The sequence below is a fragment of the Siniperca chuatsi genome, linkage group LG11 (genome assembly GCF_020085105.1).
Source record: "Siniperca chuatsi isolate FFG_IHB_CAS linkage group LG11, ASM2008510v1, whole genome shotgun sequence".
Taxonomy (NCBI): Eukaryota; Metazoa; Chordata; class Actinopteri; order Centrarchiformes; family Sinipercidae; genus Siniperca; species Siniperca chuatsi.
Genome location: NC_058052.1, coordinates 8,909,233 through 8,931,573, shown reverse-complemented (window position 1 = coordinate 8,931,573; position 22,341 = coordinate 8,909,233). Strand labels below are relative to the sequence as shown.

The following is a 22,341-nucleotide window of genomic DNA, read 5'->3' as shown; positions in this document are numbered from 1 at the left end:
TGCCAGTATTTGGTTTTCATTTTACAACTGGTGCACCCAACTACAACTCGCTACAATAAACACAGGATTGGCATTGGACCAGGCTTTACATAGTCGATACAAATAATAAAAAAAAAAACGCATTTGTCAGCCCTGATACTGATTTTGTAGACTGGCTCAGGGCATCTTGAGCAGTAAAGACTACTGTTTCATTATCAAGTTGCTTACAAACATGTTTTAACAAAATGTCTTTCTGCAGTACAAGAACATGAAAACTAGGGCTTATAAAAGATCTTACCAAGGTTATGACTTGGATTTTTGTCTTTGGTCCTTTCAGTGTGGTGCTGCTTATTCTCCAAGTAGTCACTTTTCATGTGAGTTTTTTCTGGGAGCTCTTGTGTTCAACGCACAGTCCAAAGACATGCAGGTCAGGCGAAGTTGAAAACATAAAAGTGACCTTAAGTGTGTTAGCCCTACTAACACTCCTGACATCATAAGAGGGGATGATTTTAGAGTGGACACATTTACAGTGACTTACTCAGAGTTGAGACTTACACTTGAGTGATGTCCATGGTGAAGGTTCCTGACCAGGGCTGCAGCAGCAGGAAAGTCTTGAGAGTGAGGGCAGCTCGGGGCACCAGCAGGTAAGGACACCACACTGGATCTGAACATATTCCCCACAGATAAAAAAACCACAATATTAGGCCATCGCTGTTAATGCGTAATTGGATAGATATTTAAAAAGCATATCATTTCTTAATCATTATGCCTTCATCCAATCCATTTCTGTCCTCAAACCACTATATGCAATTTTACTTTCATTCCTTCACACTCTTCATTCCCTTGCTTACCGGTTAGGTCTTGTTCATCCATGCGGTAGCTGGCGGACTTCATGGCCATCTCCAGCACTCGGATGCAGCCGTCGTCAGAGGCCAGCACAACCTTATCTGATGTGCACCAGTCAATGTCTAGGATGCGGTAGTTCACATTACGACCGATCCGCAAACTGCTGACCATTTGGACCTGCAACAGAAGAGGGCCAAGGTAGTTCATCACAAACTGTGACCTAAAAGCTTCTTTTAAAGCATCTGCAACAACTCTAGGGGGATGGTGGGAAATTACCCTTTCTCTACAAAATTCAAAATGGTGAAAGACACAATACGGGATGATTTTTGGATTCAATAAAAGCCTGTTGGATCAAAAACAGAGGATGGCCAACAAGGCGGGCAATTGTAAACTAATTTATGCTGAGTATAGCATGATACAAAATGGAAGACTCAGTGGAAGGCCTTTTCAGAAGGTGTTCTCCAAAACCTCTCTCCCTCTGGGTTTTTATGGGGCTGTATGGGAGTCAGTGCAACCCAGCTGTCAGCAGAGCGCTGAAGCATTTCGGAGATCGCTCCTGCACTTCCTCTCCTCCCTCATTCTCTCCTGCTCCTCCCACCCTCTCTCCCTCTCTCTCCCACCCCTATAGCTGTTGTTCGTTTCCCTCTGCTGCTTGATCCATCTGTTGTCTGGCTTTTACAATTGGGGATGGAAAACTGTGTCTTATCTCAGCTCCCCTCAAGAAAACACATCCCTCCACCCAGACAATAGTGTTCCAGTGGGACCCACTCCCTCCACCCCCCCACCCCACTAATACACAAGAGCATCTATCTGTGTCCTCATTAATCTGTTCTTCAATTTTTAACGCATTGCTGCTGGGTAAGCTAACAAATATTGTTCCGTGGATACAGATAACAAACAAAAAAAAAAGTCCAGTCTGTGACATTAGATCAAATGATTAACTGGAGCGCAAAGTAGCCAGAAGGATTCTTAGATGAGGTGAAATGAAGACTGTGCAGAGAGAGGACTTTCTGGATGACGACGACTTTGGTAAACAAAGTTAAAGAGGAAGCGAGGATGCATGCTGCTTACAGAAATCAGAATCATCCATCCTGCTATGGTTGAGGTTATATATGTCAGTGGAAAGCTTTTAAGTCTTGTGTATGTGTATTTATACAGTGCACTGTAATGATTCTTTAAATACAACAGGGCAATTACAGCGGATATACTATTACCGCAGCGTTAGTCTGAGAGAGGACATTAGATAAATATACCCCGCCACAATATTGTAGTGCTTCAGTGATTACTGTGCTACGGATTAATTCTGCCACGGTAAATCTGCTAAAATGTAAACCACTGCTATGAACCAGCAGACCGCTGCAGATTCTTTCCTTTTATTTGAGTTATGCAGTGCAGTCAGGTGATGCATGCTGGGAATTTATGTGTTACAACAAACCAATCAATCAACTGCAAACGTTTTGTCACAACGACATGTCACCAGCAAGTGCCAACGGTTATTGTGTGGAGCCTCACCTCTTTGGTGTCCCAGACCTCTGCTCCATCTGTGTACATAACCAGCAGCTTTTGGTTGCCCTTCCCCGGGGCGAACCGTATCTTCTTCACCCAGCCACGATGTGTTGGTATTCCCCTGAAAACATTAACAGCACTGGTAATTTTGGACAGATTTTTTTCCTTCCTACCCCACAGTAATTTCTTTCCCATTCATTTGAAAAAAGTAAGAAACATCAGCATACATGAACAGATAATCAATCCATGAACATTCTGGGCAGGTTTATTTTTGTTAATTTCTTTCACCACGCATTTGTGAAGTTCCAAGCATAGATCTTAGCCTGCACAACACAAAATCTTAAGGTTTATTGCATAAAAAATTAAACGAATATATAAAAACCCAACAAAGCACAAATAAATGTTTTGGAGAATTGTAGGTAGTAATGTATACTGTAGGTACAGTGCAGTAAGTGGCCTAAAACTTGCATAAAATCTTAGAATTTAACTGTTACCTGGACAAACGAGCTTTGAGGTCCCAGAAGTTGAGATTGCCGTCCACGTCACCAAGCACAAGGGTGTCACCTTTCCAGGCAATGCAGGCGATACTGCCCATACTACCCTGCAACACAGGAGGACGCACATATTCAGTTAGAGGAGCGAGAGGAAAAATAAGGAAGGACAGCTGCACATTTGACCACTGCTCAAAGATTCCTAATTAAGTCATGTATTTGAAAACTGCAACTGAAGTAAACTTAAACATCTAGTTATCAATTCTGACAGCATGTCTTGTTTTTAAGCGTCTTGCCTGTGTGGATTATTTTCTATTATTTACAGACACTAAATTATAAGAATTAAATTATTACCTACTAGCATCACAAATGAGTTACTGTAGTTGTACTCTTCAAGTACTGAGAAAACCTGTGTCAATCTTTAAAAATCATCAGAAGTCCATGATCATAATCATAGACATTAAAACAATGATGTCATGATTTTAACAACTCACGTCTTTTATAGCCAACCAATGGTTAGTACAAAACACCTTTTCCCTCTACTATAAAAACATCATACTCTGTGACATTCAATGTTTGAGTGTGAATCAAAACAGGAAAATAAATTAAAAATACATGTGGCAGTCGAGTGGTAAACAAGCACGACATCCGAGTCTAAGTAAGGCTGCGCCACAAGACCGAGTGCTGATGTGAAGACACACACAAGATTGTCAGCTCAACTTCAGTGTGTATGCAGTGGATGAAAGGACAAAACTTTTTAGGAGAGTTTCTGTCAGTTTCCTGACAAAGATATGAAGATCTTCTATCATCCTGAAAGGACTGTAAAACCTTTGGGGTATGCAAATCTGTGAGCAATGAATCTGCAGCCGTCATGAAGATAAGACTTTAAAATCCCCAGGTAAACCTAGAGTGTCTGTCTGTGTGGTGTGAATAGATGCAGGTAGTGAGTGAGCAAAACACAGACCGTCTAACAATGCTGCTCAGAAATGGACTTGAGAATTTGATCACTACAGAGGCTTTTCTTGAGAAATACTGTATGGAGCAAGGGGAATTTTGCCTTCTCAAATGAAAAAAATAAATAAAAATGGATAAATGTTGGTGATAAGGTATGAAATTGTGCTGCTTTTATTGCCAGAGGACGTGGGCAATCAACAACAAACAACAGAAGGTGCTACCTACTCTACAGCATGACTCAGCTTGACACAATTACAAGTCACAACTAGATAATGAATACAAGAAAGTTCTTGAAGCCAAAGTCTTTCAAAAGACTAACAATAGCTTCAGTTTTATGGTACTCTGGGGAAAACGGATGCTTGGGCAACTAAACACCTTTCTTTAATCAACAATCAAAGGGTTCTTTGTTAGTGGCGACATGTCCATCCTGTAAAACATCCTTCTGCTATGCTATTACCACCGCATCGTGTAGTCATCCAGGTGAAAAGAAATCCTCTCTTCAGTAATAGTTTGTTTCAGTTTACCAGCCTGGCCATTTTGCTGTCAAAGCAAATTGATAGCTAGGTTCCCATTAGATGCTTTACAATACAGAAACAGTTTCTCTTCGTCTGAGCCTGAGTCATGCTCTGAACAAGTGGAGAGAAAACGTGCGAAACACTATCTTGGACAAAAGTGATGACACACTCAAAATCACACACATTCAGTTTGTTCTCTAGCAAAATAAATAAATAAAAAGGTTTAATCTGGCAAAAAAAAAAAAAAAAACATAAAGCTGTAGAATTTAGCTGAAAACCCTTCAATTTGATTGCATGCAGTTTATTACTGAGTGTGGCACATTAGGTTGGCCACTTTTTGTTGTGGAGCCAACATCTATATCACCCCCCACACAAGCCCCACAAAAAAACCTGCAGGACACAGGATATAAAGGGGGAGTGATGTCTTTGACTTTATAGAGGAGGAAATTGTGCAGACGCTGGCTAGCAACCAGAAAGCAGTGTTTTTGAGCTCCAAAATGTGGTAAAATGTTGACACAATGCAGATGTCTGAACAAAAAAACAGGGAAGTAATTTATGTGAAACTCTTGTGTGTGTAAAAGTCAAATACAGCATAAGGAACAGTGTAGGTTACAATACTGAGAGAAAGTATTGATTAATAGATTTGACAGATAACAGATAGATACATACATTTACAGAGAGAGGGAAGGAGAAAGTCAGAGATAGAAGTAGTGATAGGGGACCTACTGATGACCGCAGAAAGTAAACAGGAAAAAGAAAATACAGATTTAGATCTTTGTGCACAGAAAGGATTAACAAAATATTACATTGAATGGAAAGGGAGAGATATGAAACGGGTAGGAGTAGCTTTGTGCAAGGATCAGTGTGGATGACGTTCGGGATGATATGAAGTAAAAAAGAGACATAAAAAAGACAGTCTCTGGACTTACATCAGGGGGAATTCGTGCACCGTCTTTGACTGTATTGCCCTCTACGGTGATGTGGTAGACCTGCCCGTCTGTGTCAGTGAATACAAAATGCTCCCTGGCTGAGATGGCCTGGCTGGTCTCTGACTTGCTCTCTGCATCCTGCAGGAGACTTTAGAGGAGAAACATGTCAGGTTTTTTGCACTCTTTCCAGTGTGAAATATTTTGGCTGGACATCTTCATATTCTGCTGCTGACAGTGGCAAGGCCAACCTGGGGTAGTTGTACCCCAGGGGGTACTTCTGCTGTTGCCAGGGGAAAGATTGTTGAGAAGCTCAACTAATTTGAAAAAATGAGTGTGTGAAAACTAGTTAGCAAGTGACCAGAGAGATTTAAACAGATAGCTAAAAGCAATGAATAAATGGTAAAATAGCAAAAAGTAAAGGATACATTGTTGAAATAGCTTAATATAATGGATAACAAGATTATATTTATATAATCAATTGAGTTAAATAACATCCAGTTTAAAATTAAATAAACATGTTTGGAACATGACAGGTGGTGTCCAAGGGGTTCATCTGACAGGGGTGAGGAGGTACGTCACACAAAAAAGACAAAAAGGGCACTGATCTAGGCCTTGTTTTTTCTGTGGCGACACAGAATTATATTACACAATATAGGATACATACATGACAAGAGTACTGGATTGTTGACTTTTGCAATCAGACAATCAGTCAATTAAACATAATAAAAGGTAAAGAAATAGTTTTGGAATTGGAATGATTAACTGTTAAATAAAATAATACCTTCCGCTTTCTTGAGCCACAGATCCATTGGGTCTAATTTTAAAAAAGTGGACTAAAATTGGCTTAAAATAATATATTGTTTTGCTAACACAAAGGACCTCTATTGGCCTTTTGCAAACTGACAGATGTGGACAGCACATCAGGTACGATTTCCACCCTGACCACAGCTAGTTTACTGTACGATTTTATGAAAATACTCAACATTTGGGTTTTTTGGGTGACCAAAAAATATGTGTAATTTCAATCTAGTGTTGGAGGATTTTACTCATAAGTGACAGTCTGAAAAACTTTTCGCACTCTGCCTTGGGGCTTTCTATCCTGGCAAGCTGAAGCTTTATAATGCTGACCTGATGACTGAGGATTCAACGCTACTCTGCTCGGCGTCCGACACCGTCTGCCGAGCCATGGCCTCCCTCGCTGCCATCTGCTTCTTCTTTAGACTCTTCAGGTTGTGGGACGGGGACCACTCCTGCACACACACACACACACACACACACACACACACACACACACACACACACACACACACACACACACACACACACACACACACACACACACACACACACACACACACACACACACACACAGGGTTGCAGTTACAGCGACAAACCCGGACAAAGACCCAGACACAATCACATTTGCTGACATAACAGCAAACCACTACAGTGCAAAAAGCAGACGGATAGAGACAGAAGGAAAGGGAAGTGATTTGCACGTATATTAGATGCTCACTTAAATGAAACTAAGGCACACAGGAGGGCTGTTTTCCCCGGCTTTCCTTTCTAACTGCTGGAGCACTGTGGCTGTAGTCTGGTTGACTCGAGGTAGTAATCAATATGGAAATGAGACAGCAATATGGGGCTGGGGGAGGCCAGCATGTATTATTAAGGTTACTGGCGTTTTTATTTGCAGTGTGGAGGATTTTACAGCCCCACTGTAAAGTTTGTCCAGCATAACTCTTCTTTTATGAGCATTTCTCTGGCCTAATGAAGCCACTGTTCTTTGCTGAGCTTGGGGAAATTTTCAGACTAATCTTTCAAATGGCCCACACAAGCACAAGAAGGGAAAGGGGTCAAAAAGTATAAGAGACTATTAACAAAGGGAAGAGTCAACAATGGGTGTTACTACAGCACTAACAGTGTGTTTTGTTAAAGTAAATATGTAAACTGTTCAGATATGCAGCTGTGAATTTACATGAGCATACCTTAATGTCTGTTGGAAAACATGTCATTTCTGTTATATTTCATTTTCTACAGTATTTGTTGTATTTTTTTTCCCCTTGTGTTTCACTAGCACCTCAGAGTTAAGGAGCGGTAAAGGACATGGTTTTTATTAGTGTGTAGATTGTCAGTACCAATGCTGTAACAGTGGGGAAGTTCTTAGCCATCTCCCGCAGAAGTGTCCCTGTCCTGATGTCCCACAGCTCCAGGGGTTTGTCTCTGAACACCACCACCAGGTACTGTCTGAGGATGGACATCACAAACACACACATTCAATCTCAAAACATACACTGCCCACTACCTCATTATAAAGTTTCTTGTGGTTTTTGCATTCAAAAAGGGTCTAAAATGTGGTTGCCATGTGGCTTGGATTTCTAAACATTGGGTGCTTAGTCTGCCACCTAGTTAGCAGTTAGATGTTGTGTCAGATTACCAGCAATAAGAGTGACAGCATGAATTCAAGTTTATCTGGTCATGTTTCAGAAAGGTTGTTTTTTGTGTTCATATGGTACAATAAAGTTTTAGACTGATGAATGTTTAACCTTTCCACAAGAGCCTGAATGCAACAAGGATGAGTTTTCAAAACTGGCCCTGCTTTGTGTTTAACTCTTTAACCATATTGTAGTATGCCTTAGGTACACAGCTGTTTACAGCGAGAAACAAATGCGCAGAATGGACAAGCATTTTCTTGAATATATGAATTAAATATTCAGACTAGTGATCTGAAGTTAGCCAGTTTGAATTCCCCAACTAACCCAGGAAAAAGATCTGGCCAAGAAACAGGCTCCCCTTCGTAAAAAGCTACCATGAAATTGCTCAAGAGTAAATATCTAACAAGCAACACAGAATTCAACAGTGCAAAAACACTGCAGCACTGAGCAGCACCTCATGAGCTTACGCTCACACTCCCTGTAACTACAACCCCCAGGTCTTTGTTATTATAAAGATTGTGATCTGTGGCAGCCTGGATAATATAGATAAAAAGATAGCTATGATGCACTGTCCAGTAATTACATATTTTTTCACCTCCTTTTACCGCATGATGTGATGTGTAGAGTGTAGCACCTCAGTTGCACATAATACATTTTACTGTTCATCTTACAAGACTACCTAGCTTTTAAAGCGAGACTATGCAACTGTTGCTGAATAGCAGTCACTGCGACGCACTACACTATCCACCGAATCATATTCTTAATGTATATGCAAGGCTAGGACTCTCCAAGATAGCTTGGCAAAATATGGTGCCCTTGAAAAAAAGGTAGAATATTGTGTCAAACACGTTGAGAGAAACTGAGTAAAAGACAGCTGTTATCTGACCTTACCTTGTGTATAGTTTTATTTCTCAAAAAATGTGTAATGACTGTAAATGCATGCTCTTTCATTGTTATTTTTTGAATATCACAGTCCCATTAAAAGATACAGCACTGATAAATGCTTGAATAGAAAATTGACAATCCAAAAGTGCACAATGTGAAGGTTTTTGGGGACAAAAATAAATAAACAACACAATGAATGGTAGATCTGTGCTTTTCAGGTCTTTCTGCATACTTTCAATGGGATTCAAGTCTGGTTTTTACAACACCTCGGGAAAAAAAAACAAGCAAGAACAATCTACCCTTGAAAAAAATATGGGATTAAATGGGAGATAGGGAGAGACAAAGGTGAGATGGATCTGGGCCGGTAAGGAGATGGGATGTGATGGGTGTAAATGGTGTATATGTAAATGTACAGTGTGTATTAGAAACTGTGTGATGTTGTTGGTATTTGGTTTTGTTGGCGGTGGGGATAGCAGGCAACTCACTTGAGATGAGACACTTTAATCATCTCAATGGGTGGCTCATCGTTTCCACGCTCGCCTCTGAATGCAAAGCATCTGCCTGGAAAATACAACAGACAGAAAGAGAGAAAGTGAGAGTGTGAGGGAGAGGAGGTGATAATGTAAGACAGAAGACGGTATCTTTCCCTTACACCTGTGAAGATAGTGATTCATCTCATTTCACTTTAGTGCCAGGGCATCCTGGTTTCATCTGTTTCGCCGGAGCGGGAAGAGCAAACTGCCAACAACTTATTCTCACCACCTGCTCTAATCCCTGCTTTTTGTTTCCAACTTTCCACCTTACCGACGTTGACATTATGCAGAGCATCAAGGTGCCCCTTCAAACAAAACAAAAATGCCCTTCAGGCGTATCCTATCACATTTGCCTAAGGAAGTGCTGATCTGATTTTGTGGAGGACACTTAGGACGGTGGCCTATTTAAAATGTACAAGTGAGCTGCCTGTGGTGGTTTGGGGCGTGGGGGATGGACGGACCCAACAGCTGTGTTGAGATGGCAGTTAGTGTGTACCAGAGGGGACAAAATAGCTAAGCATATGGTGTAGAGAAAACTCAGGAGACCTGTGGTGTACTACAGCCTAATGTATTGTGCATTCACAAAAATACACACACACACACACACACACACACAGGGAAGAGGGTGTGCTGTCAGAACTTCGTGCTCTTCACTTACTGTGGATGATTACTGGAAAGATGCCTCAAAGTGCTGAGTTGACAACACCTTCCATTATCATGCATGTATAAATAATATTGAAATTATAATGTGTAATTAGCATCTGTAAACATAATAAATATTTATACTGTGTGAGCCAATGCAAATTGAGTTCACTACCACTTCTCAACACCAACTTCCCCTGCAGCACACAAAACATCCTTTCATAGACAAAGAATTTGGCCATTCACAACAGTTGCTATCATTGCTGCAGAAACCAGGTGTCACCACAATTGAGTAAGGCAAGCGAGGAAGATCATTTTCCCTCCTAGAGTCTCAAATCTTATCATAAAATGCTCCAGTTGTAAAGGGCACGAGGTATCTGCCTTAGTGGATTAGTCTTACAGGTGAAGAACACAATCTTTAAGTACAGAACAAAGTTTGTGTTGTTCGATTTGAGGACTTGTTTATGCAAAAATATGCTCACTTTCCCTGAATAAGACGAACGCACATAAGCTGAAGTAACAGAAACAAAATTGTGCAAATCTGCCTGCAGTCTTACTGAATCTGTCCCAGGATGTCCAGGTGTAGCAGCAGTATGTGTAAAATACTGTAAGAACAAATCTGCAACTCAAATAAGTAGGCTGAAAAACTATAACTCTCTCTGTAAAAAGCCTCATCATTACATGCTTGTTAAATCACAATGTGTCGTTTTTTTATTTCTACATGTAGTATAAGTTGTAACTAAAGACATTGTGTAAATAAAACATCTTAAGACTTGTTGAAAGGTGTCTTTTTCAGTTTTGATGGAGCTTAGCCAGCTGTTTCCCCTTGTTTCCATCGTCATCTTGGTGCTATGCTAGGCTAAACACGTCCCAGACTTATTGTATCTCTGTACTCAAGACACACAAATTAAATTGATATTGATCTTTTCCATCTAGCTAGTTGGTAAGACAGCAAAAAAAAAAAGTGTCTTTCTCAAAATGCTGTGACTGTAGCAAACACACACACATCAGAGATGTAAGGCATGACACTGAGATCTCCACAGCCTATGTGCACTACCAGCAGCTACATTTGCTACATTTGTTAAGGACACCTTGGAGGATCTCAGTCACCTGAACTCATTTGAACTGGTGAGAAAAAACAATTAAGTATACTTGCGTTGGAAAGTGTGTGGGCCTGTAACCAAAGCTAATGCTGTGGATTGTTAACTTTGAAAACTCTGGTGCTTAAGAGAGAGTCATTAGAGAAGTGACTTACCCTCACCGTCATCCTGAAATGAATTGGGCATAAAGGCTCTGTGACCCAACCATTATAGTGTCCATATTTTTTAGTGTGCCCATGCAAATTTCTCAAGCCAAACACATTCAATTTAAAATTAATGAAGCAGACACACAAGACAAAAACATCTGTTAAACATTTGTTAAATTGTATAGGTGTTCATCAATTATTCATATCTAAGATTGCATAAATATTATATAACTAAACTAAATGAAAAGATTTCCACTGAAACCTTTAACAATCTCATTACCTCACCTGCAGGTTACTTTCCAATTCTACCCTCTCTAGCACTGTAGCACTGTATATTTTCCACCCCCTGGAGGAGCAGAAACACACTGCTGGTCCAGTAATTCTATAGACCTGTCAATGGGTTCAGGCAAGGATATAAGTCGCTCTGCAGGAACTCATGATAGGATCTCATTTTCAGAGCTAGGCATCCCTTTGTGGTACTAAACACTGTTTAGTTTGGACCTAATTTAGAAGAGTGTGTAAGTATCCCCTGGAGAAGAACAAGAAGAGTCTCTTAGAGAACCACATAGACACAAAAAGACAAATAAAAAGAGAAAGTCAGAAAGAGAGAAAGACTAAAGTGTCCATTTTCTTTGTTGTTAAGGCTGCAGGAACCCTGAGCAAAACAGAAACCTTAACAAAGGCCAATACAAAAGTGCTGGTTGGTACCCTCAGGTAGAGGTGATGTGTGTGTGTGTGTAAGCCTCTCACCAGTAGGCAGGTCGACATGCTGCAGTTCATTTCGCACCAGGCCCATGTTGTTGGGAGCAGAAGTGGCAAAAGATAGGAAACTGGTAAGACTCACCCATTCAATCCCCCTGTGGAATAAGCATACACACACACAGGTTTTAATTAATTTTACAATCTAATACTTGCAGTGTAGCTGTCAAATATTTCTCCACTACATCCTAGCAAGCAGTAAGATAAATGAGACACCTAAAACTTCTACAAAATCCATTTGGAAGGTGTAAAAATTTCACAACAAATCAAGCCAATAAGTGTGAGATATGAATATTTTTCAGAAGTGGGCCGAGCTCAGGGAGCACAAACTCCACCGTAATGAGATGGTAAATAGCCACATGATTAATTAGTCGATTTCCCCACTAAATGTAAATGAGATGCTAAGTAGCCAGGCCTCCTTGGCTGTGCTGGGGCAAGGGCTGCTGGGCTAATTACCATAAAGCACCTCTGCTCTCCCCTCCACAGAAAACACACAGCTTTGAATTTAATGTTGTACGTCACAGCACTGGAAATAACAGCAGTGCTCTACATGTGTCTGTGCAGGAAGAGAGAAAATCTAAATCTAATGGACGTGTTTTCAAGAGAAAGCCCTGATCTGACAGCACTACTTTGATGTGAATGTCTGGTTGAATGGGTTCATGTATGACTTTGTTATTCATTTATTTTTAATTTTTTTGTCCATAAAGGGTTCAAATACACCAAAGCAGTGTGCAACATCAAACTAAACAGTGTGTAAGTGCTTGCATGTGTTAAATATTATATGCAGTGTGTGAGCACACGGTACAGTAGTGCTGAGTGAGAGATGACGAGCAGATGAAGAGACGGCTGTAGAGCAAATACACAGCGACAAACTGACACCAGAAAACAGGCAGAGAAAACCACTGCCTAATCACTTACTTTAATCCACACACACACACACACACACACACACACACACACACATGTTATGTAACTTATGCTTGTGTTGCATAGCTCATTAAAGTTTGTTGGAGTTTTGCACTTGTGGATACCAACTTCTCTCATTAAAGAAAATCTGGCTCTGCTTGAATGGATGGTGTTTGCTCCCAATCAATCTCTTAACAGCATTAATTGATTCAATCGCGTGCTTAATTTATCCTGGTGAAATAGTTTTGCTGCTCATTAGAGAATAATATCTAATGAAGCACAGCCTGCTCTTTGTTTATGTTTGGCTGTTGCATTGTGGGGCTTTCACAAGGTGATGCAAGATTTTGACTTTATCCCTTGTCAGTGTGACCTGCCTCGCAGACCAGAATTAACCAGTACATTGTGCAGAAGCACAATAGAGAAAGGAGTTTAATGTATAACAAAACTGCACTGAAACAACACTAGATTTAAGTCAAGCACATCACTACCATCTATATTGAATTTGTGCTAATTATAATCAATAGCCTAAACACTAAAATACTGAATGGTGCTCTTTTGTAAATATGCAACTTGATATGTGATGTTGGCTAAGGCCAAAAAGTGTGTGTGTGTGTGATAACACAAGATAACACCCTGTGGTAACACCTCTTAAAAATTATTTTTGTGATCCTGGATAAATATATTCTTCTCATAATCACAGTTTCCAGGTGACATCAAGGACAACAAGAGAAAAACAAATATCAAATAATAATCAAAAATCAAATAATCAAAATTCATAGTCAACTGAGCATGGGGCGTTTACACAGAGGGTTATGGCATTGAGGTATTCATACAATGCATTGCAACATGTATTGAACAGAATCTCTACAATTTATCTTTTTAATACCTTCAATCTGTATCAGATAGAAATTAATGGTATTGAGTTTCCTAACTAAAAAGCTCTTAATTGTGTTGGCGGTTTTGTCCTTGATTCCTAGAAATGTCATCAGCAACTGTTCAATACTTTCCCGCTATTCCTGTTTTTAATTTCTATTTTCCTGGTTCAAATGCAGAAGGAGGAAGCTTCTTAATATAGAATACTGCTATTCCCTGAATGGCCCCTTTGATGTGTTATTGACAGGTTCATTAATTAGCTACTTAGGCTTGAGGGAACGGTGTAGTGTTCAGACGTTAAAGGAACATAACAGAAGAAGCCTGAACATTTGGCTTGCCCACCATAAAAAAAGTAATTTTTTCCAAGTGACAATGGAAAATGATATTTATATGCAGCATGCATTTAACCCAGATATCAACAGACCTTTCTCCCAGCAGTCATTTTGACTTGTCATAGCAGGAAAAATACAGGTGTAACTAATAACTTTAATAATGGCTCTGTTCTGCTTAGGTGTTCCAGTGAGCCAGCATGCACAATATCAGAGCCTCATAACCTTAATGTTATTAGTAACACTATGTTTGACAAGTCAAAATGTCTACTGTGAGAAAGATGTCTACAGTATAAACTGGGCTTGGTAAACAAGATCTAGAAGTTCTGTTGTCCTTTTGTGGCGGTCAATAACAGGTGATTTCTTCCTAATTAATTGTGAATTGGCAGTGATAGTATATTTGTTACGGTTAACTGGGCAAATACAACACTACACTTGTAGTAGACTGTATCTAAGTGTTACATCAGCAGCTTTGGGTAGATATGTAACATTGGACAACACCAATCTGACACACAGTCTTCTCTCTACTTCAAATACACACGTGTGTGTGTTGGTGTGTGAGTAAACAATAGGCCTTGCAATGCCATTTATTGGGTTGTTGTGATGAATTGATTTGCACGGTACGCAAAGCTGGTTTAATTTTTCAAGTGCATCCAAGCTCCCTCTGCATTCACCCACACTTCAGGAAACAAAGTCACCATTCAGTTACATGTTAGGATAAACGTACCAAGGCAACTCTGCAGTATTTTCGTCAACTCCTGGCAACTGTGTAGTTTTGTTTTTTTAAATATGCTCTGGCTTGATTACAGTTTGTGGTGCCAGGACTTTTATCTTACCTTAACCCCTGTACATCAAAAGGTAACCAGATTGTCACTTAGTAACATGAAGCATTTTTTTTTGTTTTTGTTTTTATTTACCTTCATGATTTCACTTGCATATAATAGTTTGGACTTCTGTCAAAAAAGCTAAACTAAAATATGGTGATTTTAGTATTTCAGGACACTCTGCACCTGCCACACTGACTGAGGCCTGTCCACCCACCTACACCTATTCCTATTTGTCCAGGGAGGGATAGAAGGGTGGAGGGACAGCTGCATTCTACAGAAACACTGAAGGGCAGGGATGTGGACCAAGGCACATTTCATGCCTTCGAATATAATGCTACTCTTTAAATTTCTCAGCCTTATTTCCTTGCAGTGACAATATATAGATCTCCTAAATTATCTGTTCCCTCTTTAACGGAATTCTCAGACCTACTATCTGTCATTCACATGAGCTATGATACCTGCATTTTAATTGATGATTTTAACATACATGTTGATAATCTGGCAGATACCAGAGTCAAAGAGTTTTTAGATTTGTTGGAATGTATGGCTTTTAAACAGCATGTTAACATCTAACCGTCATCCTGTAAAGACTTAGTCAATGATATTAATGATAAAATGAAAACAGTGCTTGACGCAGTCGCTCCAATTAAAACCAGGAAAATAACAATACAAAAACGGCAGGATACCTGCAGGATACCACAAATTCCTCAATTTTAGAACCGTTACTTTTTAATTTGTACATGCTACCCCTGGGCAGTGTCACGGTATTGCTTTCCACAGCTATGCTGATGATACTCAGCTCTATGTGGCTGTGTGTGACACTGGGCCGATTGACTCACTTTTTAGCTGTATTTTAGATATGAAGGCCTGGATGTCACAGAATGTTTTACAGCTTAACCAGGATAAAACAGAAGTACTGATCATTGGTTCAAAGGCTCAAAGAGAGAAACTGGCCTCCAAATGAAATACACTAGGACTCAATCCAAGCCATGAAGCAAAAAACTTGAGTGATGTTTGCCTCCGATTTCATTTTCAAGGCTCATGTGAGGGGTGTCACAAAAAAAGCATTTTTTCATTTGAAGAACATCTCCAAAGTGAGGCCATTTCTCTCTCTGAGCAACACGGAGAGACTCATGCACACTTTTATAACTAGCAGGCTAGACTACTGCTACTAAACTAAAAACCCCCCTATTTAGCCTGGCTTTTATGTAGTATTTTTTTTTAAATAATTTTATGGTTTTATCATTTATAGGTATTTTATCATTATTATCTATTTATTTAATTTTATTAATATATATATATATATATATATATATATATATATATATATATATATATATATATATATATATTTATTATAATATAATTATTGACTTTTTATTATCTTAACTATACATCTTTTATTGTTGTCTTATTCATTTAACTTTTAGTTTTTGATTGTTTTGGTGTGCATTAGTCTCTAAATCCATTCTTTATATCCAAAATTTTGTTAATCCCTTGTAAAGTACTGTGAATTGCATTTGATTTGTCTGAAAGGTGCTATATAAATAAAGTGTGATTGATTAATTTATTGATATTTGTTCAGTTGCTTTGTACAGTGCATTATACAGTATGCATACCTTGTAAAAAATTAGATCATATACACCATATCTTTAACCACTTTCTTTACGTCTGTTTGGATTCTTTTAATTTTGTTCTGGTAATTGTCATCTTTATTTCTTCGAGTCAGGAGTACCATACTCAGCTGAAGCACTGCGAGAAGATATTCAGATAAAAACGTTATAAAACAAGCTAAGAAATGATTTCTCTTTAACACACAAGAGCTGACATGGCACTCTAATTATGTGATTGCCAATTGCATCCACAAACACTAATGAGCCTAAAACAATCAACAGAAAATCAATCCGCCTTGAGCAGATTGACTGGCCACGTGTCATTTTACAGATATTTCATCTAAAGAGTACATGAGTGCATACTCTTGTTCACCAGAGGAAAGTGAACTGTTCACCCTGGAAATGTTCTGCCTTGTTGTACACATTTAACTACACAGAAACAAAAATCTTACCTGACTTCACAAGAGTGGACACTGAGTTCTTTGTGGAGAAGACCACTGGTCAGGTTATAGACCAGTACAGACCCATTACTGGTGCCTGAGGAGACAGAGACAGAGAGCAGTGCATAAGAAATATAAGACAGACTGACACAGAAAGATGAGAGGTCACAAGCTGTACAGTTACTTATCTTGTGTCAGTGTGACACCCCTGTGTGTTCCCTGTCACTGCAGTAAGGGATAGCAAGGGATGGATAGAGGCAGCACATCAAATTTGTGTCACTCAGCTCACAGCCTGAGAACATTGTGCTGTTTCATCTGCTGGTGGGAAAATAGCACAACAATTCCATTCCTCCCAAAACTCCACCTGATGAAATACTGCAGGTGACATTTGACACTGTGATCAGGAATGTTGAGGAGGTTTGACAAAGTGGTGTTTTTTCACATTTATTCATACTGTAACAGAGAAAATCCAACCAAAACCTAATTTTTGATGTTAACCAATCAGGGGAAAGTTTTTAAATATAAAAAGTTTAAATTAACTTGAACTTTTTTAGCATATGCAGGGAAAGTTGACATTTTTTTTAGCGATGGCCTGGTTCTGATTCAGAGTTGAAACAAATGTATCTTTGTGCCTTGCTCAAGAGTATCCTGGCAGTGATGATTTTGAATAATTCTGCATCTTCTGCATTTGAACAAGTGATGTTGCATCTTAGCTTTGGGGTTTAAGAGTGCATTTTGCTTATTTAGCAGATAATTTAATGTGTATTTGGATCATGAGTATTGTGCACTGATTTGTATTGGTAATTATTTCTAATTTATCTTTTTATATTTTAACAAAACAAGTAATAAAAGCCATTATTTACACTTTCAGATATGAACCATAAAAGCTGACATCCTATTTACCATATGAACATTTTCGTTAAATGATTAGAACAGCTTTTTCAGGGTTTTATAAAATGCCATGGGCTAATTTTACATTAGTGGGAAAAACAAGTAGTTGTAAAAAAGCACAAAACAATTGAGGTTATAACCTAAGCAAGGAAGCTGAAAGACACAGCAATTAAAATAATTACTAAATTCTGGAGCACAGCAAAAACAAAACTCTAGAGCAGATGTGAAAGCAAATAAAAGGTCCAGTCTCACTTTCCAAACATCACAACAAGGTTCTATATATTTTTGTGGACAGGTGCAAGAGCACATTTACTTTTTTACTATAATTATCCTAAATGTGATGGAGCTGAGCTGATGTGCCCAGTCCCTCTGCAACAGTCTGCAGTGGGCTTCAGCAAGACCACATGCTGACAAAACATCTGGAGGTGGTGATAGGCAGTGCAGCATAGACATCTGTGTGTGTGTGTGTGTGTGTGTGTGTGTGCATGTCTTCCCTCCTGCTCCCTGTGTAGTTTGGGACTGTAGGATGTTTCAGCAGGAAGTGGTGGATGGAGATAATCATACATACTCCTGTCCCTGAGTTGCCTTACAGCCAGTGTTTGTTTACTTTAATCAAGATGATCAAGAAGATGCTGCCCCTGCATATGGCCTGGTGCCGTGAGAGATGAAAATTGTTGAAAAGACTTGATTTTGGGACAGATACTTCAAATATGACAGCAAATAGAAAATGGCCTGTTTACCCACAACATAGGGTGTAAGAAACAAAAGCCAAATTCAGGTCAGACAGACCAATCAAAAAGACGCAATGTATGAGTAGCACTGTGGATGCTGATCAGTGTTTGGCAGTTGTTGTTCAGTTGTTCCTTCATAGTTTTTTCCAAGACAAATGCAAAACGGTGCTATGTCACTTTGATGCTAATTCTGCTAGTGTTAAAGCATTTTTGCTGTTTCGAATTAGCAATGCAGGTTTTACAACAAATAAAGTTCTAAAAACTGCATGTACTATTGCCAAAAGTTAGATTAGAAGAATGACACCACTCTCATTTCTAGCTGTCACATATGATGCTACAGTCAGGAGAAGCTTAGCTTGGTTAAAGTCTGGAAACAGGGGTAAACAGCTAGCCTGGCTCTGCCTACCTATAAAGCTCACTAATTAACATGTTAAATCTTAGTTGTTTAATCCATACTTAATGCCATTTCATTTTGCAGATACAAACAATGCAGCACAGAATAGCTGTCGGCAAGCAATGATAAAAAAAATTAGGCATGCCACCATCAGATGATTAGAAATGGATGTTGGCTTGTCCGTGTTTGTGTACGTGTCACTGAAAAGGAAGGCTCTGGGCCTTGTACCTATCTGTAATGGAGCTGTCAGGTCTCACGCACATTACAGCTTTTTAGACAGGAGACCAGGAAGCATTGCTTCTGGGTGGGTAGGTAGGTAGGTAGGCTGCACAGCTTCTGTAACCTTCCCTTTGGAGGAAAGGAGCAAGAAAGACTGACAGAGGGGAAAAGTGAGAGACAGAAATAGAGAAAACAGAGACAGGAATCCCTGCCTTCTGTCTAACTATAATGAAACTGTGGCTGGCAATTTCAACCACCAGTGCTTTCACACCATCAGCATTGAGCTCATCTCTTGCTTTATTTGCACCTAGTGGAAGGTGTAAAAACTCGGCTTCCCTTGGCTGTTCCTCTGACTGGTGTCACCTCACTGAGACTCAATGAGTCCCCCTTTTAACTCAGCTTCACATTAGGGAGATACCTAATGCAGACTGGAACAGAGGCCAAGAAAGAGACTGAGCTGTATCTGCCAAGCACTCATCCATGGATCGCTCTGGATTTAGTGATCAGGTGTATTTTCTGGCTCTTGGTAAACAAGAGAGGTGACAGATGACAACGCCTGCCAGAACATCTGTCACAGTACTAACCTCTGCATCATTACTGAGGAAGTGAAAATTGCAATTGTAACCCAGGAATTTTTTCAATTTATAAAGCATGACAGTAAGGCCAAGTACCAGATTTCAAGACTCCAAATATGGCAGTTTCTAATGTTTTTGAAACTTCTATTGAAACTTCTACCTTGCTGCAATAGTATATGTATTATATCTAACTGTGCTAATATAAGAAATTGGCTATAAATTAAATATACTAGCTTCAAGATCCCATTATATTTAAACATATGTCAGGTTTTGAATTGCCTGGACATCACCTCCACCTTTCAGCAGAGATGTGTCCTCCATCTAAATCCCCAATGTAATTATCCAGTCCCCCAAACTAACTATTCACAAGCCAGCACACAGGAAGTGGAACAAAAGGCACATTTCAATAATGCAGCTAGAGACTGTTTAACTACTTGACTCTGCAAGCTGACTATGGGGACCTGACAAATGATGTGCATAGAAAACTCAATCGCCCTGCTCCAGTTTTAGATTCAGAACGCCACTGGGAACCAGCTGTGCCGAGTCAACCCCACACCATCTGTGGCGTGATGGGCTCCTACTGCACCCGCTCCAGAATTCACACACTGATTGGAGGGGAAAAAAGGACAGGTCTCCGACTGAAGTGTTTTTGAAACGGCTGCTTTTGAGAGAATGGTGGCTGTTTTTTAGGTAGAGATGCCCTTTCACTTTTAACAAAATACACCTGAGACAAACCTGTAAATAACAGATGGTAAACAGCAGTGGTCATCCCTTTAGGCCTTTTAGAACTATTGCAGTCATTAAGTAATAATGTGTAGTGAACTTAAGAGATCTCTGTGTCCCACCATTGTGGACGTGATGCACATATCAAAGTGATAAAGATACCCAGTGAAAACAGATGTAAGATGTGTAGGTTGAAGGTGTTATTATTCATCTGCTTGTCTGAGGGTCTGAGGGAGGCAATGTATCTTTGAGGTATGATTAATTTATGTGGGCTATGTCAGGGGACTGAGCATAGCCTATTTTTCAGCTTGACAACTAAACTGAAGGTTTGTTGCGTTGGGGAGGGAACAGCAGTACGCCTGGGCCTTAAATGGAATTTGGTGCACAGGCAGAAGTGTGTTCGCACACAGACATACACACACACAAAGCAACAGACAGATGAAAACAGAGACACATTACATACACAATTCTGCTCTTAAATTCCCATTCAAATTGAGCCTTTCATAAGTTTATGCATCATTACAGTGGGGAAGACAGGGGAACAGATTTTGAAGAAAATTGCTATGCTGATCTAAAACACATAAATCCAAACTTTCACTGCCTCTCGCTTTCTCGCCTAGCAGCTGTCTCGGGGGAGTAATAACAGAGGCTGATATTTCAGATTAAGTCTGCGCCTTTTGCATCATTTGCTGAGACCGAAACAGTCAGATTCGATGGACTGCTACTTACTCACTTTCTGCCTCAAAGAGTCAAATTCCCAGCAATGATTTGTATATTCAGACATTCGGATGTGTGCATTTCATTTGAGAAATCATAGCATTTTTAAACTCAAAGATGAAAATTTGCAATGTGTCAAGAGGGTTCAACAAAAGTGTCAGCAAGTTTAAGAACACTAACTCCAATGATGTTTTGCTGCAACCTTAATAGTTTACATTAACTGGAATACAAACAGCATTATAAAAGACATAATTTAAAGCCAAATTTAAATTAAAACTTACTTCTGGGAATTGCTGACCTGGAGATTCTGAAAAGATCCCTTAAGCAGAGCATATGAATGAGTATCTCTCATAATTGTGTTGCTGCTCTAAGATAAAGACCTGCTTGACTTAATGCTTGCCTTAATATCAGTAGCTGTTCACTTCCTGTTTTGCGATGAACCGATGTTTGAGGTCTTGCTCTGCTGCTCTTCATTTCCAGTGCTTATTATGTCTTATTTTTCAGACCCAAACCACAGACGCACATTGATAAAGGGCCTGGATGTGCAAGCAATTAAAATGTGTGGCTGCAGCTGCATAATCATTCAGCCCTGTGCCCTCCAAAGCGCTCCTCACTCACTGGGCAGCAACATTTCATAAATCAAACCACACAAGCTTCTTCTTCTCAACCCCCAAATCTGTGGTTGTCACAGAGATGGCATGATGAATGAGTACATTTCGACAACTACAGTTTAAAAAAAAAAAAAGAAAGAAAAAGACTATACAACCATGACAGAAATACTATACCACACACTCAGAACCAGCTCTGGCCACACACACAGACACACACCAAAATATATCTCTATGCAAAGTATTAGGGTGGAGTTTTCATAGAGAATAACTATTTATCTGCGATTAACTATTTAAATATTAAATATATATTTTTTATAAGTATTTAATTTGTGTCAGTGGGGGGGAAGTAAAGCAAGTTCATTTACTCAAGTGCTGTACTGAATGACTATTTTGAGGGACTTTTACTTAACTAACTATGCTACTTTATACTTCTAACTCCACTACCATTCAGAGGGAAATACTGTACTTTGGACTCCACTACACGCTGCCCTTTATAATGAGTAATTTTACTTTTATTACTTTAAGTATGTTCTGCTGATAATACTCTCTGTACTTTTACTTAAAGGAGATTTTGAAGGGAGGAGTTATTTGTGAGAGGAGTATTTTTGTATGGTTGTATTGCTACTTTTACTTCGGTATTGCTACTTTTACTTCTGACTACCTCATCCTCCACTGTTAAATGCCATTTGATGGACACTCAGTCAGAAAGTTACTGTGGTGTAGTACAAGTCAGCCTCAACTCACTTTCACTTGCCTTTGTAAAAGGAAAAAG

At 39.4% G+C, this 22,341-nt stretch overlaps 1 protein-coding gene across 3 annotated transcripts in view; it reads right to left on the bottom strand.

Moving 5' to 3' along the window:
- Positions 1-22,341, bottom strand: part of wdr11 (WD repeat domain 11) — a 56,754-nt gene that overhangs the window by 12,787 nt on the left and 21,626 nt on the right. For all 3 annotated transcript variants that reach the window (XM_044214405.1, XM_044214403.1, XM_044214404.1), the window contains exons 11-20: positions 16,721-16,805; positions 11,712-11,818; positions 9,026-9,101; positions 7,359-7,467; positions 6,349-6,470; positions 5,221-5,368; positions 2,826-2,932; positions 2,338-2,452; positions 831-1,002; positions 535-643 (exon numbers count right to left, since the gene is read on the bottom strand). In XM_044214405.1, coding sequence (XP_044070340.1) covers positions 535-643; positions 831-1,002; positions 2,338-2,452; positions 2,826-2,932; positions 5,221-5,368; positions 6,349-6,470; positions 7,359-7,467; positions 9,026-9,101; positions 11,712-11,818; positions 16,721-16,805 — 1,150 coding nt within the window. The remainder of the gene's footprint in view (positions 1-534; positions 644-830; positions 1,003-2,337; positions 2,453-2,825; positions 2,933-5,220; positions 5,369-6,348; positions 6,471-7,358; positions 7,468-9,025; positions 9,102-11,711; positions 11,819-16,720; positions 16,806-22,341) is intronic.